At 49.4% G+C, this 19,256-nt stretch overlaps 1 protein-coding gene across 18 annotated transcripts in view; it reads left to right on the forward strand.

Annotated features, from left to right (window-relative positions):
- The first annotated feature begins 9,352 nt into the window (after positions 1-9,352).
- Positions 9,353-19,256, forward strand: part of CAMK2B (calcium/calmodulin dependent protein kinase II beta) — a 194,264-nt gene continuing 184,360 nt past the window's right edge. For all 18 annotated transcript variants that reach the window (XM_083480467.1, XM_083480484.1, XM_083480483.1 and 15 more), the window contains exon 1: positions 9,353-9,900. In XM_083480467.1, the coding sequence (XP_083336593.1) occupies positions 9,836-9,900 (65 nt within the window). In that variant the 5' untranslated portion in view covers positions 9,353-9,835. The remainder of the gene's footprint in view (positions 9,901-19,256) is intronic.

The following is a 19,256-nucleotide window of genomic DNA, read 5'->3' on the forward strand; positions in this document are numbered from 1 at the left end:
CGCTCATCTCGCTTTATTGGCCGAGGGAGCCGGTGTACAGCTTCCAGGTCATGTGGCCAGCATGACTTTTTTTAAAAAAAAATAATATTTATTGAGTTTCCAAAAATTTAAATACTACAAACAAAAAAGAAAAAAGAAAAAACAAATGAAAAACAACACAATACAATACAAAAACACTACAAAACACATGACATGTTAGTGTCATGTGGCCAGCATGACTAAGCTGCTTCTGGCGAACCAGAGCAGCACACGGAAACACCGTTTACCTTCCCGCCAGAGTGGTACCTATTTATCTACTTGCACTTTGACGTGCTTTCGAACTGCTAGGTGGGCAGGATCTATGAAGGTGAGTTGTGGCAAATACCCAAGCAGCTGATGTGAACTTGGAGAAGGCAAATTGTCCCAGTGGCAAAGCCATGATCAGGTTATAATGGTAATTTAAGCTTCAGTTTGCTGGGCTGGCAACTAATTGTTTAACAGCGGTCACTGGTGTACCTGAACAACCAAAGGGGTTGTGCTCACTGCCCTCTGATCAGCAACAAAGACTGCCATCAAAGGTCCTCACCCTTGCGGCCTTCTGCTTCTCATTCCCGTTTTATCTCTGTGATATATCGCCAGAGGCAGCTGATGCATTTAATAAAGGAGGAGGTCCTTGCAATTGTGAAGCCGTATCCCACACTTCTCCCCATTTAGGACCATTAGAAGCAGGAAGAACGCTTGCTGAAACACTTCAGATTCCAACAAGTGTTCAGGGAATTCACACTCTCCTCCCAAACCTGGAAATGGAGCCATTCCCATTTTTCTGGTGGCTCTGGTGTGAAGCTTGTGGTGGTTTGATTAAGTCTCAAGGCTGCAAGTTGCTATCCCTACTTCCTTCAAAGTGCTTTATTATCTTATCACAGTGCATTGTCCTTGATCACCTTAGAAGGTAGCTACAGTAAGCTAATTTATATGCCATTAAACTGCAAAGTCCTTTCCAAGGCTTATGTCCTTCCTGCAGGTGGCAGGAAGTCACCTGCTTAATAAACAATTGCTAGTTGTCTTCCCTACCCCGACATTTTAATGTTGGGGCTCTCTAAAACAATTAAACCCATTGCCAATCCTTTCAGATAGATATTAAGCATTTTGGGGGAAGCTGCTTTTGAGATACCTAGAATCTGTGTCTCCCTGGGATTGCAAAAGGAAGGGCATTCAAGATCCAGCCATTAGCCAAAGGAGCCAAGAGCCACAAGCCACTGGCTGGAACTCATGCAAGAATACCAGAAAGGGAAAGGGGAATCTGACCCCCCAAATGGAATAAAAATGTCCGTGTAGGCCTTTTCCTCTTCATTCTGGTCTTGAAGAATCTCCCCCTCCCTTTCCCTTCCATTCAACTCCTCCTGTGTGTATCTTTGATTTGTGAGCCTGATGCAGGGGGGCTATTTTATTATTATTAAGGTGAGCAGAAGAGAATAATTGTCTGGAAAGCAGGCTAAAAATGTAGTAAATTTACGGCAATTTTTTTTGTCAAGGTTGTGATAGATTTCTTGATCGCATTAGCCGTGGCCCATCGACACAAAGGCAACAAAGCAAATCAATTACCCCCCACTATTACACAACGGATTGGCACTATCAAAACAGCAACAAAATGGAGCAGCAAATGTGCCGGTAAATAAAGACTTTGGAACATTATTCCAGGATCACTTTTCAGGGTGGTTCTAATCTATGTGAATAGCATTCCTACTATTGCAACTAACTGGATATTAATGGCAGATACGTAGATGGATGTGTTACAGTCTAGTTGGCTTTATTGCCGTGATTCTCCACCAAGCCTTGGCCAAAGTGCTGAGAACTCTGTTAATGATCCCTCGCTTTGTACAATGCTCCGACTAGGGCAAAATGTGTATTATTAGAGTTTGGAAACAGCACTTCTTGTAGCTCTTTAAACAAGAGTGTCTCCAGTATGAGGGCAGACTTGGCTACGAGAAGCAGGCAAATAAGGAGTCCCGGGTGATTTAAGGCCTAGCTTATATAACCACTCATATTAGTTTTGACCCCTGATTTGCCCATGTCTAAGGGGAGGTTGGTATGAGTCAGAAAGAGACGCTGCAGCTGTTGACAAGAAAAGGGGTTCTGCATTCTGCTTTCCAACCTGGGCGAAGTGATTTCTCCAAATAGTAACAAGTATTTGGTTTTTTGCTTCTCCCACTTTTGTATTTTGTTTCTGCCCACTTTTGCCTGTAACCCCATGCACCACTGACATGCAGATCCTGAAAAGCCTCGGGCGGAAAAAGACCCCCACTCCACCCCATTCTGCAGTAAAGTGCAGTCAGCTGTCCATTCTGTTTGCCAGGAGAAACAGAAGGCCCTCTATGCATGAAACCAGGGGCAAGTAGTGATTATAAAGACACAGAGAGCTGCTATAGCTCTGTTGGTAGAGTATGAAACTCTTAATCTCAGGTTTGTGTGTTCGAGACTCACTTTGGCCAAAAGATTCCTGCACTACAGGGGGTTGGACTAGATCACCCTTGTCGTCTCTTTCAACTCTCCAATTCTCTGATTCTGTACCAAGAAGAAGGGATGCAGGTGGTGCTGTGGTCTAAACCACTGAGCCTCTTGGGCTTGCCAATCAGAAGGTTGGTGGTTCAAATCCGCACAACGGGGTGAGCTCCTGTTGCTCTGTCCCAGCTCCTGCCTACCTAGCAGTTGGAAAGCACACCAGTGCAAATAGATAGAAAGGTACCGCTGTAGCGGGGAGGTAAATGGCGTTTCCGTGCGCTCTTGTTTCCGTCAGTGTGTTCTGTTGCACCAGAAGCGGTTTATTCTTGCTGGCCACATGACCCGGAAAGCTGTCTGTGGACAAACGCCGGCTCCCTCGGCCTGAAAGTGAGATGAGTGCCGCAACCCCATAGTCACCTTTGACTGGACTTAACCGTCCAGTGGTCCTTTACCTTTTTACCTTTGAAAAAGAAGAAAGAGGTGCTATCTTAAGGCAGTGATAGGGAACAGCCCTCCAGATAGTGTTGGACTAGAGAATGTTGGCTGCCTCTGGTGAGAGTTGAATGGTAACTGGCTATCTGTCTCTGTTTTAAGAAATCAGAACTTCTAAAACTCAGGAGCATGAATGTGTCCTTCCCCACTGTTTCCCCCCTCGATAGCAATACTTCATTAAATACTTTTTTGCAGCACCAGTGTTCAAAAGCTTGAGAACAATAATCTAAAAACACCAAAGTACAATAGACTCCTAAAACACCAAATACTAAAAATCAAGCTATTCACAATTTCACTTCACACAAAACCTACAGGCTATGGGAAGGGCTGCAACTCAGCAGCAGAACACCTGTTTTGCCTGCAAAATGTCAATTCCGGACATAGAATTGTAGGGTTGGAAGGGACTCCAAGAGTCATCGAATCTGACCCCCTGAAATATCAGCAAACCTACCAATTGGAACATCAGTAATGGGGCTGGAAGGCCGCCTCTCTGTCCAAGAACCCAGAGCCTCAAAGAATATACTGAGCTAGATGACCCAATAAACCACTTGCTTCTTTCTAGGGAGCTCCACAGTGTTGGTGCCACCAGCAAAGGTCCTGTGCTCAGCTCGCCATTGACCTAGCTTCCTGGAAGGGCAGATTCTGAAACAAAGCTTGCTCTCCGTGGAGAGGGAGCAGGATATAGAAGAAGGTGCTCCTTTAGGTCACTGGACAAGGTTTGTGCTGGAAACAAACAAAAAAAGCAATTCTTTTTGAGTTGATGCCACAGAAGTGTACATCTGCTGAGCGAAGGCAAGAAAAGCAGGACGGACTGTGCCTTCTGAGACCCAAGCATTTGAACAAGATTCTCCTCTTTATTTGTGAGGTGGGATAAGGAAGCAAAGTCCCCTTGACCAACTTGAGTGAGAATGAAATGTTGGCACAGATTTCTCCCCTCTCTCTTGGGAAGGATTTTGGGGACGGGATGATTTCTTGGGTCAAAGCTGTGATGCTGCTGCAGCCTTCCTCTGGTAATACCCAGCTGCACTTTTACCTCCCAGAAACCAAGCGATGATGATCGTTCGTTTCTGGTTAGTTAGAACAAAAATATCTGTCAGCAACATGCAGCCCCCACAAACGCCCACGGTGCCCATGGCAACAGCAGCACCAGGCAGCCATGGGCAGGGATGCTGCGGAGGGGGGGGGGGGCTGCGTTTGCTCCGGCATGGAAGGTGCCATCGTCTCCTGTTTGGAGAGATTCTGGGTTTCTGTGGGCTCCATTTTTCACCACCTGCCCTTGTGCTGCTCTGCCAAGGTTCAAGATGATGGGCTCAAGCGACTGATGTTCTTCTGACAGCTTGACTGAACGCAGCGACATTAAAACTCACAACTGAATGGCCTCCTTGCCTCTCAGACAGTGTCACCTTTGAGCACCGAACAAGGGGCTCCATCAGCAGGAATCAGACCCCAGGACCTTTCGCCTTTCTGCCTCATTGCACAATTTCTTTCCTAGCTTCCTCACTGTAACTGGCACTGGGAAAATACATGTCTAACAATAACATTTTGTCCAAACCTTTAATACATATTTAATTACCACCATTCTTTCTAAAACCTATGAACTTTCCCTCCATCTCCCCATGGTTTCCCAGTTTCCCCTTATCATTCCTAACACCCCTCTTCAATCTAAATTGTTTTTCACCACTGTTCATAGTTCGAATCCTACTTACCGTATCTGGCTATTATGTCTTAAAGTATTCTACAAAAGGGTTCCATTGCTCCCTTAACACTGACTCCTCCTGGTCTCTGATTTTTGTTGTCAGACTTACCAACTGCATGTATTCTGTCAGTTAGTTCTGCCACTCTTCCTTAGTTCGTATTTCTTTGTCTTCTCCTTTTGCGCATGTATTACTGTTGCCACTGTTTTCGTGTATAGAAATAGATTGAGCAACTTCTTGGGAATATCCATTATTCCTAAAAGCAAAGCCTCTGTTCTTGTTTTTGTTAATGTCAGCTTAAACATCTCCAGTTCATCATAGATCACCTCCCAGAATCCTTTGGCCTTTTTGCATGTCCACCACATGTGGAAAATTGTGCCTTCCATCTGTGGACACTTCCAACATGCATTCAAACCATTTTTATACATCCTGGCAGATTTACTTGGGGGGAAAGTATCTAAAGATGATCTACAGATAGTATCTGAGAAAATACATGTCATATTCTTCCATCAGCAGCATTATAACCAAAGAAGCCAATGGTTTGTTGGGTAGCTTGCAATTTATATCTATCTATCTAACTAACTGGATGCAGGTGGCACTGTGGGTTAAACCACAGAGCCTAGGACTTGCCGATCAGAAGGTCGGCGGTTCGAATCCCTGCGACGGGGTGAGCTCCCATTGCTCGGTCCCTGCTCCTGCCAACCTAGCAGTTCAAAAGCACGTCAAAGTCTTGTTTAGTCATTTAGTCGTGTCCGACTCTTCGTGACCCCATGGACCAGAGCACGCCAGGCACTCCTGTCTTCCACTGCCTCCCGCAGTTTGGTCAGACTCATGTTTGTAGCTTCGAGAACACTGTCCAACCATCTCGTCCTCTGTCGTCCCCTTCTCCTTGTGCCCTCAAGCTTTCCCAACATCAGGGTCTTTTCCAGGGAGTCTTCTCTTCTCATGAGGTGGCCAAAGTATTGGAGCCTCAGGCTTCATGATCTGGCACGTCAAAGTGCAAGTAGATAAATAGGTACCACTCCAGCGGGAAGGTAAACGGCGCTTCCGTGTGCTGCTCTGGTTCGCCAGAAGCAGCTTAGTCATGCTGGCCACATGACCTGGAAGCTGTACGCCAGCTCCCTCGGCCAATAAAGCGAGAAGAGCGCCCCAACCCCAGAGTCAGTCATGACTGGACCTAATGGTCAGGGGTCCCTTTACCTATCTAACTAAATGCCTTTCATCTGAAGGTCTCAGGACGGTTCACAAGATAATCATTGGATTGCTTTGGGTAAACCTACCAAAATTAATGGACCTAAGCTTGTCATGGGCCTACTCTGAGACCACACCTGCTCTACACATTAAAAGCAGTATCATACCCACTGAAAACATTCATGGCTTCTCCCAAAGAGTCCTGGGAACTGTAGTTTGCTAAGGTGCTGAGAGTTGTTAGGAGACCCTCTATTCCCCTCACAGAGCTATAGTCCTCAGAGTGGTACAACAAGTGGTTTAACCATCAACCCCTCTTCACAGGGAACTCTGGGAACTGTAGCTCCTATCATCTCTCAGCTCCCTTATCAAACTATAGTTCCCAATATTCTGGGGGGGAGCCATAGCTATTAATTAAGGTGATGTAATTAAGTAGATGTGGCCTGAGTATGACCAACACTGGAAACAATGCAATGTTCCTGGCATCGCAAAAAACCTCAGCTTGTTTAAAGTTTAAAGTGTGTGAATCAACTTGGTTGCATTAATTGTCCAGAACTGCTGTATCTGTAGGCACTATTGGGTAGATCACCTGTGCAGTGTGAACCCATAGAATTATAGGGTTGGAAGGGACCCAAAGGTCATCTAGTCCAACCCCCTACAATGCAGGAATCACAGCTAAAGCATCCATGAAAGATGTCCATGGAAAGATGCCCTTCTCCAGTCAGACTGTTCCTCCATCTAGTCCAGTAGCTTTCACACCGCTTGCTCCCTCATCCTTTTAACTGAAGATGCCAGGATTAAACCTGGGACCTTCTGCTATTTATTGGTCCCAAACAAATTTAAATTTAAATGCATTTGAGTATCCCAAAATTGGCTTGCAATGCAGTTGTGTGTGCTGCTCTGGAGCTAGAGACCCCCAGTCACATACCATGTTAATGAAGCCCTGACAAAAGAACCAGAGTCTATTTTTTTCCTTCTGAAGGTCAGCTTAAATGTGCATCTTGGCATATAGATCAACATGTATATCTTATGAAGATTTGTGTCACAGGTCTTCTGAGTCTTTTAAATACCTAGCAATTCCCACCGCTTTCAGAAATTCAGGGAATGTCGCCGGGTTCTGCGATGCATTAGCTGAGAAAGGTAACAGCGTCACTAAAAGCAAACAGGCCCAGAAATGTGCTCCGGCGGGCAAATGTGGCCTGTAAACCAAAGCATGGCCACAGATCGCATCTCTGCCTTTCATGGCACCAGCATTTTTTCTTAACTATTCTAGTCATCCTCCCTCTGTTTTCCAGCAAAGATCTATGGAACCCTTGGGTTCCGTGAACAGCCCCAAGGGCTGCGGTTTTGTACACCTCCAACCTCAGGCACTTTACTCCTCTCTCCAGTGTTTGCCAGGCACTGCTATTCCAGAAGTGGGAGTAAAGGTAAAGGGACCCCTGACCACTAATATGCAGGCTAGTTTAGTTGCATCCTGGAACCTTAAATCCTTCAAAGCTGGATGTTCAGAACCAGTCTATATCAAAGTAACTATTAAATAAATTGATAAGCATCAGTGTGTGTGTGTGTGTGTGTGTGTGTGTGTGTGTTTTGGGGGGGAGACACAAAGGGAGGGGGATTCTGCAGAATATCACAACATGTTTCGGGATTTAATAATAAATGATTGATTGATTGATTGAAAAACCACTGCTCTGTATGAATTAAACCCCGTCCCAGCTCTGCAGCAGTTCAAACCCTAAATGCATTTTTCATCTAGCAAATACTGCACAGACCTTCCTCTTATAATGGCAACAGAAGCAATGAGAGTGGGTTTCCCCCCCTACCACTGCCACCACCCACATGCTTCTCCTAGCATCTCGATGTAGTAAAAAACAAAACAAAAATCATAGGTCAAGGAGGCTACCTATTGTGTAATAGCTGTTTGGTGATGGATTTGAATGCTGGAATTGAAGTTGGAAGGGACCCTGAGGGTCATCTAGCCCAACCCCCTGCAATGCAGGAATCTCGGGCCCCCATCCAATTTGAAACCACACCAGGCACTGCTTAGCATTGCAAATAACTAGCAATTTTATTGCTGCACCACTAGGAGGATAAGTAAATGACAAACTGTAATATGCATGTCTGCATACATTACTGTGGTCAACGTTCCCCAACCTTTTCAGAACAAGGGCCCAGCTTTAGCGGAAAGATGCATCTGGGAACCCACTTTTTAAATTTTGCACCATATATTTTGTACAGTGGTTGCCGTTGCGACCCGCCTTTGGGCAGGTTACAACCCACCAGCAGGCCCCGACCCACCAGCTGAAGACCAGTGTTGTAGGTGATCTTTGGCTATTATTCTACGACGTTACTTGTAAGATGTAAGGAAGCCCTGCTAGATCAGGCCAGCGGCCTAACTGGTCCACGATCCTGTTTCCATAGCAGCAACTGGAACTGCAGCACCAGGAAGAGCAAATCCAGCCATCATCACTGTAATGACGCCTGTAAAACCATAGGCGGATTCCCATCTTTAAAGGAGTGGTTATTACAGTCTCCAATGCACCGGCAGTGGGCAGAGGCACTAACTTGCAGGCAGGAAATGGTCTTTGGATCCGTGGAGCCTCCATCTGAAGGGTGTTTAAGAGAGCATGACTGTCAGGGGTGCAGAACCTCTAGATCTCCAGGTATCCATTGATATTAATCTGTATACCACCTTTTATCCAAGCAGCTCCCTCTCACCATTTTATCCTCACAAACCAACCCTGTGAGGTGGGTCAGGCCCACAGATGGTAAGTAGCCCAAGATCACCCAGTAGGCCTTCATGGCAGAATGGGGATTTGAACCCTGGGCTCCAAGGGCATAGTCTAATATTCTAACCACTACACCACGCTGGCTGTTGTGCTACAACTCCCATCGTTTTTTAAACACTGGCTAAGCTGCCTGGGGCTGATGGGAGCCCAACCATCCCTGGAGTGCTGAAGGCTTCCTATCTGTGATGTTATATTCGCAGTGGAACTCCAATGGACGCGCACAGAGGGTTGTCTCCGAATTGGCCCCGGGAAAGATGAGAACGGAGCAAAAACATGGTCTGTGGTGCCCTAACTGCAAACCTGGGCTGTGACTGCAAAGTGCACTTACTGGGGAGCAAGTCCCACTGAGCACAGTGGGCCTTACTTCTGAGTAAAGAAGTTTAGGATCGCGCCGTAAAAGTGGAAGTAGGTATCCCTCGGGAGGGACCTGTTTGGGCCGAAGATGATGAATTGCGCTTCTCACACGCACGCACGCACCCTCCAAGTTATCTTCCCAACAGCCCTGCGAAGTAGGCTGCCAACCAGAGAAGTGGGTGGGCGCCTAACTGCAGAGGACAGGGGAGTGGTTCTGATTGGGCTGCGCGGGAGCGAGGCTGGTAGAACTCGGGGCGGGCGGCGCACGTGGGGAACGGCCCCTCCGTTGCGCGCGGAAGTTCCCCGAGTCAGGTGCGGGCGGACCGGGCCTGGGGAGAAAGAGGGAACCCGCGAGGTCCGAGCGAGCCGCTTCCTCGAGCTGCGGGCGATCCCGACCCCCCCCTCCACCTGCGCCGCCTCGTCGAGGCTGAGCAGCGCGCTCCGCTTGGGCGGCGCCGGGGAAAGGGGCTGCAGCGATCCCCCCTCCTCCGCCCGGGGGCGGCTGGTGCGCGGTAGGGTGGATCGCCCTCCCCCGAGGCTGCCGCTTGCCGGCGGCCCTCCCCTGGCAGCTCTCCCGGGCTCGCTGTTCGCCGAGGAGCTTCGCTCGCGTTGCAGGAGCCGCCTTCTGCCGCACGCAGCGGGCTGGGCGTCTCTCTCTCGCTCGCTCGCTCACCCCCGATCTGAAGCGGCGTCGCCCCCCCTCCTTCCTTCCTCCTCCTCCTCCTCCTCCCCGCCTGCCAGCCAAGCTCGCGCCCCCGCCCCTCCTCCCCCCGCTGCCAGCCGGAGCCGAAGCCGGAGCGGAGCCCGGGCGGCTCATTGCGGAGCGAAGCTGCAGCCGCGATGGCCACGACCGTGACCTGCACCCGCTTCACCGACGAGTATCAGCTGTACGAGGAAATTGGCAAGTAAGGAGCCGGCGCCGCGCCTCGCACGGGCACGGGATGGGCGGGAGAGGAGACGCGCAGGGGCGATCCCCCCCCAGCACCCTTCCCCCCACCCTAAAGCAAAGACGGATCCCCCCCCTACTCCCCTCTCGCCGCTTCGGGGTTTGCGTCGGGGCCTGGACGGCTAACCGGCTGCCTGCCCCACGGCTTGCAGTCTGGGAGGCCCGGCCGGGTGCTGGCTAGGGAGAGGTGGGCCTGGTAGCGGCGGGGCGGCGGCAGCCCCTTCCCCAGCGTGGCTCGTCGGGGGTGGGGGATCTACCGAGGGGGGGGGGTCCTGGAGAGAGTGAGGGGCTCGCCCGCGCTGCGCAGCCATGACGCACGCTGCGGAGCCCCACCAGGCAACAATCTGATGCGTGGGGGCGGGCGATCCCTCTCCAACCCGCGATCATTTTTTGGGGGGGGGGGGAAGCGCCTTTTTCTCGGTCCCGACGCCGCCCTGCCGCTTCCCTCCGTCGAAGATTGATTTCCCGGCGGCGCCGAGGAAGGAGAGGGGTGGCTGCGGAGGGTTGCGCCTTCACTGCAGTGGCGGCGGTGCTGCTGCTGGGCTCTCCAGCCGGGAGAACCGCTTGCTCGCTGGGCTCCCGCGGGCGCGCAGCAAAAGCACGTGGCGGGGCGGGTAGCCCCCGGGGGAGAAAGGGAAGGGATCGCTACGGCGATCGGATGTTCTTTGGCAGCGGGTCGGGCAGTTGGCTGTGCGGGGTGGGGAGGGGGAAACACGCGGGGGGCTCCCCCTCGCCGGGAGGTGCGCTCTCTCCGCCCGCGCGCTTACGAGTGCGTGGGCTGCGGAGTGGGGACGCGGCGTGGGGCGGGGGGGAGTGGGAGCTGGCTGGCTGGCGAGCTGGTTGCCTGGCTCCACGCTGGGGAGCGGGGGTGGCTGGCAGCGCGTCTGCCTGGCGAGGAAAAACCGAGGGGAGGGCGGAGAGGAAGAAGCGGGGTTGCTCTTTGCTGGGGGGGACGGACGACACCTGAAAGGCGAGGGGGAGGAAATGGCGATTGGAGGAGCGGAGAAGAAATAATGCGTGGATCGGGGTTGGGGGGGTGGGAGTAGTAGTTGCCTCTTGCTCAGATCCGGCCAGGGCCTTGGAGCGGGTGTATTGCGTAAGAGTGGGGAGGGGTGGGGAGCCCAGTCGCCCATTGGTGCAGTCTTACCTTCCTCCTTTTAAAGGAGAGGTGCCGCCGGCGTAAATCAGCCCGCTCTACTCTCCTTGCGTGGGATCGCTCACTAGTGGGGGAACTCTGCACATGCTCGGGGGCACTCTCCAGCCTGCCTAGATGTCTCTTGGGAAGGGGAGTCCTGGCGGAATGGGCTAACGGGAAGCTTGGCGTTGAAACAGCCAGGGCTCGGCCACCCGGCTCCAGGGATGGTGGCATCTCTGCAGCGGGAAAAGCCAGCCTATTGCTGGGGTGTGAGACAAGTCAGTATTCCAGGCATCCTTTGCTAGGTGTTGCAAGCTTTCTCCAGCAGTCTGGCTGCTGGCCAGGCCGGCTGAGCTTTGTGTGTGTGCTTGGCATTCTGCACAGTTTCGAAGCTTGGGTTTCCTCTTTGCCTACTGCTCCTGAACAGGCTCCATGCCCTATAATAAGATGTTGCAAGGAGTGAGCCTTGCAGAGAGTGTCCGGCCATGAACAGCTCCAGATATGATAAAAGTGGGAGCTGGGAAGAAGATAGAGCCCTTCAAAATAGCCCTTCTGGACAAAACCAAAGGCTTCCTGTTGTCTACAGTGGCCTGTCAGATGTCTCTTTAGGGACCCAGAAGCTGGATGTGAGGGCAGTTGCTTTTTTGCTGCTGTTCTTCCTAATCAACTGGTATTCAGAGCCATGTTGCATCTGAACTTGGAGGTAGCATATAGTCAGCTGAACTAGCAATCTCAATGTATTTGCCTAATCCCAATTTAAAACCAGTGGCTACCACCACACCTTGTGGCTGCAATATTATCCACTATGTAAAGAAGTACTTCCTTTTGCCTGTTCTTAGGGGTGGTAGGGACTGTCAATTTCGGTTCTCACAGCTTCTCATTTCTCCAGCCTTTGGTTCATCACATGTCTGCTGCAGCAATTCATGAATTTTCTTTCTAAAAATCCTCTTGAAAATTCTTAAGCATTTTAGTGTAAATTTCTCCTAATAAATGCATTTTAAAAAATACTAATATCCATTTTGTTGACTAACAGATCTTTCTAATATGCATTTTTTGGTATGCTATTTTCACTAATATATTCATTTTTATGCACACTTTAACCTAATCTATGCATTTTTGTAAACATTTGTTGGATGGAGCATTGCAAAAGTTGGGTAAGTGCAGATTTCGAGGGATGGCTATGTTTCGGTTCTCATATTGTTTCAGAAAACGTGGCTTTGATAATTTTGGCTTTAAAGGTGAACTGAATCTTAAGTTCTCCCGCATCTGCCTCTCCTGAATCACCAGCCAATCAGCTTCATGGGATTACTCCTCTGGTCCTGGTATTCTGACCACCCCCCCCTCCTTAGTCACTAAAGCATCTTGTTGAATGGACACTAATTGGTGAACGTAGGCATGCAGCTCAATAATATGTTGAGCAGCTCTTGGACATGCCAGTACTAATTTAGGATTGCCATCTTTTGAACTGACTTCTGTGACTGTGCCTAAAGAGTAATTTGGTCTTCAGGAATTAGAGGGTGAAGTTTTTTGTTTTTTTTTTAAATGGTACCAGCAGATTAAACTGCTGTTAGAGGATGCAGGAGCAGATCAGGCTATTTTTTCCTGCAATCCTAGATCAAAAGTACTGGGGAAAACCAGAAAAGGGAGCATCTGCATTTACTAAATGTTCTGTTCTTAAGGTGCTACTAGACCTGCTTTTCATGCCAGGGCTCAGACCTGGGACACCTGAGTCAATAATTAAGGTGAGAGGGCTGTTAAGTGTTTTATGCCCATTGAGTAACAGTTGTCAGCCCCCCACAACACAGTTTGGTAAGAGAAGGACTCTTTGGGATCAGTGGGTCTGAGTTGCAGGCACGTGCAAACTCCCATAACTCAGAGCACATGTGTATTTGAGGAAGTGTCATAGGTTAGCATGGGCTTGCATTCAGAAGGTCCCTTATTTTATCCCTGGCATCTCCATGGAGGACTTGTCTGAAATCCTGGAGAGCCTCTGTCAGTCAGTGTAGACAACACTGAAGAAGATAGGCCGATCCTCTGAAGTTACTGTAAGGCGGATTCCTTGCTCTGTACTTAATGCATCTCATTTTGCAACGGTGAATTAAGAGGCTCTCAAATGTGAAAGGCCATATTCCCTAGGCCTGCCTTCCTGGTACACATGGCTGCCAGCAGGCTGCTGTTCTTCCTAGAAACTGAGGGGGGAATTGTGATTCTGGACACAGCCCAAATCTGCCTTTCTTTCTTTGTGATGCGGCTCCTTCCTTCCTTCTTCCTCCCAGTTGATGTCTGCATTAATAAATCTTATTCTGGGCTCCCACAGCTATGAGTGAAGTGGGGACCAAAGGCGACACCTTTATAGAGGGCGGGATTCTCTTAGGGAAATCGAACGGACTTAGGTGGGTGGCTACACAATTTTATTGGCATCAGCAGAAGTTTTAAGACTTAAGGGTAATTAGGCCGCATCCTCTTAATTCAAAAATTGGATTCTGTTTAGGATCGACAGACTAAGCCTGTATCTGTCCATTTTCTGAAATACTCTCCCATTCAACACTTGTACTCTGCTGCCAGCTCCCCAGAGACATCTTAGTCTGTTACAGGAAACCCATAAAGAGTTCTCTGGCATTTTAGGCTATTAGATATATTACGGCATAAGCTCTGATGGACTGGAGCCCACTTCATAAGATGCCTATTACCCACTTCCTCCTTGTAAGAGCATTGCTGATTTTGTGGTTTTGGTCTTCCCCGTCTCCTATATCAGTCTCTTACCCTGCTTGATTATTTTGCCATAATTATCTTTGATTCTTAGACTGTGGGTTGTTGTTGTTTTTGTCCGCAATAGTAGTGCTGTTAGCTATATCTGTTATTGAGTGTAGAATCCCAGGTGAATTTCTCCAGAACTCTGCGCTTTCATCAGAAAAAGAAAAAACCCCGTTTCCAGATCTGGAAGAACTTTAATGTGACGGGTGGAGGGAAAGGCCTGTGATTTGCATTAATCTCACAAGCCGTGATATGGGATGGCAGTATCAACTATATCCTGTAGTCTTCAGTGCTTGGAATTTCTCCCTCAGAGGAACAACCTTGCTGGCACCCGTCATTCAGGAGTTCACCATTTAACATTCAGAACCTTTTCACCTAGGATAATATTCACTGCTCCTTGCCTCTGGGAGCTAGATTAATTTCCTCTCTACTAACCACTGAAGAATAGAGACTCCTGCAGTCCCAGAGCTATTTCATAAATAACTTGGCTCTCTGGTCTTCTGCTCCAGGCTTCTGCGACCCCATCTTAACTATTTGCGGCATGTGTTTTGTGTTGTAGTTTGCTGAATGTGTGCAAGCGCAAGGGAGGGAGAGAATTGGGGAATAAGAAAATGAAAAGGCATCCCACAAGTTGGCCACACCAGAAGCATGGCGACAAAGAATTGGCTCCTGTCAGATATGGCCTAGATCAGGCTTCCTCAAACTGGGCCCTCCAGATGTTTTTGAGACTACAATTCCCATCATCCCTGACCACTGGTCCTGCTAGCTAGGGATCATGGGAGTTGTAGGCCAAAAACATCTGGAGGGCCGAGTTTGAGGAAGCCTGGCCTAGATGGTGTCTGCCGGATGTTGCTGGAGGACTACAACAGCCAAAGGCCAGAGATTATGGGAGTTGTAGTCTGGCAACATCTGGAGGGTACCATTTGGGTTGCTTCTGGTTCAGATCAAAATGTGCAATTAGGTGCAATTCTTTCCTATTGCCAGCTGCCAATACTTTTTTGTCCTAACCCCAGAGCCAGCCCAGCCATTGATGAAGGAGGGCAAGGCCTCTGACTCGGGTGTCAGAAGCCCCCCAGTGCTGATTTCAGGCAAGATCAGATCCATTTGGGGTGAGATCTTGCCCCAAAGTGGCACAACCTTGCCTGAAATTGGCACCGCCTGGCAGGGCACGCGGTGGTGGCAGATGTGGTGGCAGGAGGAGCAGCAGCAGGGCAGGGCGGCACTTCATGTTTAGCCTCAGGCGGCAAAATGGGTTGCGTCACCCCTGCCTAACCCCTCCCCTTAGGGTCACCAGGTCACAGTGCTGCGGTATTTATTTATTCTTGGGGTTTTCACACCAATTTCCCGCTGCAGGTGGCTTACAAAGTTTTTAAAAATGAATCGGACAAAATATCATACAAATCCAATACAATAAGACGGCAGCAGTGCAGATCAATACAGCAGGGAGACGCGAATGAGGAAGCACATCAAGCGCTTGCCTCAACAGAAAAGTCTTTATTTGGTGACAAAATACCAGCAATGACAGGCCAAAGTTAATCTGTCTAGGAGGCGATTTCTATAGCTTGGATGCCACCATAGAGAAAGCCTTTTTTCTTGACCCAGAGCCAATGACAGGCACAGCAGCCAACTACTTCTGTCCCCATCCTCCCCCCCCCCTTTTGAGTTCTCCAGGGAGCAACACTGAGATTAGCTGGAGAGGTTGTAAGGCTGGCCTAGAGCAGACTGAGGTTGGTGGGACACTCAAATGCAGTAGCCTCCACTGAGTAATATAGTACGAGAGGACAGCTCCCTGCCCCAAGGAGCCTGCTGTTTAAATTCTAAAGCAGGGAAAACAGAGAAAGGGGAATGAACATAAGGAGAGCTTTGCTGGATCAGTCCAAAGGCCCATCCACTCCAGGATTCTGTTCCTACAGTAGCCAACTTTTGGAAAGCCTACAACCAGGATCTGAATGCTGAAGCACCCTCCTGCTCAAGTTCCCTTCAAAGTCACTGGTTTTCAGAGGCATATTGCCTTGTACTGAACTTAGTACAGCCATCATGCCTATTGATATCCTCTAAGTGGAGGCAGGAGTGAAGGGGAGAGATTATTTCACATGTTTTTATTTTACATATACAGTGGAACCTCGAGTTATGTTCCGTTCTCCTTGCGAACGCTGCTGGTTACGAACTCCGCTAACTTGGAAGTAGATGCTCCGGGTTGCGAACTTTGCCCCGGGATGCGAGCGGAAGTCGTGTACTGGCAGCACGGCAGCAGCGGGAGCGCCATTAATGAAAGCGCGCCTCAGGTTATGAACAATTTAGGCTTAAGAACGGACCTCTGGAACGAATTACGTTCAGCACCGGAGGTACCACTGTATTTAGAGTTAGTTGTAGTAGTTCATGTGAGCATGGTCTCCAAACTCGCCTTCCTTTAGCTTCCTTTTAACCAGCCTCTGTGACACCCCTTTCTCCAGAGTATACATCCCTTCCTAAGCATGCATGCTGTGTAATTTCTTCAGAGTCTCCTCTCTGGTTAAGCCTTTTAGTAGTTGTTAGAGAGGGGGGAAACTTTTCTCTATCCACATTTGGCATGCCGCGTATAGTTTTGTAAACTTCTATTGCATCGCCTCTTGCTTATTTTAGAGAAAAGTTGCAAATGCTGTAACATTTCCATATAGGGAGGTTGCTCCACCCCTTCATCATTTGGGTTGTCCTTCTTCGAACCCTTTCCAGCTCTATGTTTGCTTAAAGGCTGTGATTAATAATAATAATAATAATAATAATTTATTATTTATACCCCGCCCATCTGGCTGGGTTTCCCCAGCCACTCTGGGCAGCTTCCAACAAAATATTAAAATACAGTAGTCCGTTAAACATTAAAAGCTTCCCTAAACAGGGCTGCCTTCAGATGTCTTCTAAAAGTCTGGTAGTTGTTCTTCTCTTTGACATCTGGTGGGAGGGTGTTCCACAGGGCGGGTGCCACTACCGAGAAGTCCCTCTGCCTGGTTCCCTGTAACTTGGCTTCTCGCAGTGAGGGAACCACCAGAAGGCCCTCGGCGCTGGACCTCAGTGTCCTGACAGAACGAAGGGGGTGGACACGCTCCTTCAGGTATACTGGACCGAGGCCTTCCTCCTCCAGCTGGCAGCCCCATTGCTGGCATGAGGAAATAGCAATCCCCATCCCCAGCAATGGGAGAGCCACTTCTTCCCCTGGTCCAGTTCCACACACCATGTCCGCTTCTGTCTGAAGGAAGGAAGGACGTATGGGGTGGGGAGAATTCTGGGATTCATCTCCACAGAAGCATTCCCAAACAAAGCCAGATTGCCCAATGGGCAGAGCTGGCACCGGCCTATGGCCCCTGCAACAACGGATCACCATAAATATTCTTGGTTTTGCGTAATAAAATTGGATTAATAATATTGCTGGTTGGTAAAATCAAAGACGTATCACTGCATACCTGCACATTCGGACTTTCCCCCTGGCACCGCTGGGCTGCTGCTGGTGGGCCGGAGCCTTCAGCTTTTCTCCCAAACCATGGCCCACAACTTCCAGCACTGTTACAAGGCACATTGAAAGATATTGGCTTTGCTTCCAATATAATACGTATAGAAATGATGTCCAGGCATTCACTTCCACACACAGTGTTTAAAAGCAGGGGGAGAGGCATGCATGTGTCTATAAGCATCAGCCCTGACCTTCCCCACTCAGCATGGGAAGGTTGGGTTGCAGAACATGATGGAGGCAGAAGAACCTGATGGCTGATCCACTGTCAGGCTCTGTGCCTCTGTTTACCAGTTGTAGACCTCAGGATCACACCAGGAAGAGCACCTTTGCATTCGGGTCCTGCTCGCTGTCAGAAGAGGACTGGTCTGGCCTGGTCCAGGAGACTGTTCTTACGTTTGGGGGACTAGAGAACAAAATATCAATTGGTTACTACTTTATCCTGAGCAGGGAGAGTGGGGTGGGGAGATTTTCTAGAGTACCCTAGACCAGTGTTTCCCAACCGGTGTGCCGCGGCACACTACTGTGCCGTGAGACACCGGCTGGTGTGCCGTGGGAGGGAGGCGGGCGAGTCGGGCGGTGAGAGGCGGCGGCGGCGGCGAGGATCCGCGTCGAGCCGGGGGCGGCTCCACGGTGGTGGTGCCGAGCGGCGGGGCAGCTCGCGCAAAAGGGAGGAGCGCGAGACAGCGGAGGAGGAGGAGGCCGGCATGTCCGGGCAGCAGCAGCAACAGCAGCAGCAGCAACTCCCGGCGACGGCTCCTCCTCCGCCCGCTATCGCCGCCACCACCACAACAGCCGCCGCCGCCTCAGCTGCCGCCGTCCCTCAGTCCCTCGCTCTGCTGCCTCCTCCCACCCCGGCAAGGGGAAGGGAAAAAACGTTCACTTTTGTGCGTCCCCCCCCCGCGTGACGCTGCGCGCTGACGTCACGGGGCGGGGCTTTAATGGTGGTGTGCCGCGAGATTTTTTTCCGGTAAGCAGGTGTGCCGTTGCCCAAAAACGTTTGGGAAACACTGCCCTAGACATCCTTTTCTCATGTCTGTTTAAAAAAAAAAAAGCAATTTGAATACGGGTGGCAGGTCTGTTCATCTCTATATATCCCATGTTATGCAAGCTACCTCATGGCATATTTTCAGATATGTTACAGTACATCTCACTCCTCCACATATAAACACAATGATGGGATGCATTAAATTTGGCTGCCTTAAGAGCAATGTCTGGAATAACAAGTGATATACAATAGGTTCCTAATATATGCAAAAATCAGAAAGAATGCAGATTACGGAGGTCTGCATTAGCGAAGTTTTCATGGGAAGGACTGGAAGAATATTAAATTCACGGCATATTCCGTTTAAAGCAGTGGCAGGGGCAGGTTACAAATCAGGGCACTAGAAAACCTGGCCATGTTGTATGTTTTGATGTTACAAGGGGGGGGGGTCCAGCCTGGGACATGCCTCCCTGATATGATTTGTGCTACCTCTCCCCCTGCCTTCATTCAGATCCCTTTTCCACATGGCATTTCGTTTATCCTTGAGTCTAGTGGCTTGAATTGAGAGGTAGTGTGGTATAATGGAGAAAGCACTGGACTAGGAGTGGGGAGACCCGGATTCTAATCCTGACTCTGTCATGGCGGCAGTCAGTCTGTTTTAAGACTTAACTTGCCTTACATGGTATTTTGTGGGAAGAAAGCATGGAGCTCCTTGGATAAAAGGCGGAGTACCATCAGGATAAATAATAATCTTCCACCTGTGTAATTCTGTTAGATGCTCTGCACACTGGTGCATTATTTATATTGTTACAGGGAATATGGAGGAGCAGGGGGTTGTGAAAGCTGCAGGAATGTGGCGTTTCTGCAGGGAGTGGAGCAGAGCAGCACAGGAGACTAAGGTGTTTTTGCAGAAGCAATTTACAGAGGCTGATCAATGAACAGTTGGGATCTCCACAATAC

The sequence above is a fragment of the Podarcis liolepis genome (genome assembly GCF_965112155.1).
Source record: "Podarcis liolepis genome assembly, chromosome: 16".
Classification (NCBI taxonomy): Eukaryota; Metazoa; Chordata; class Lepidosauria; order Squamata; family Lacertidae; genus Podarcis; species Podarcis liolepis.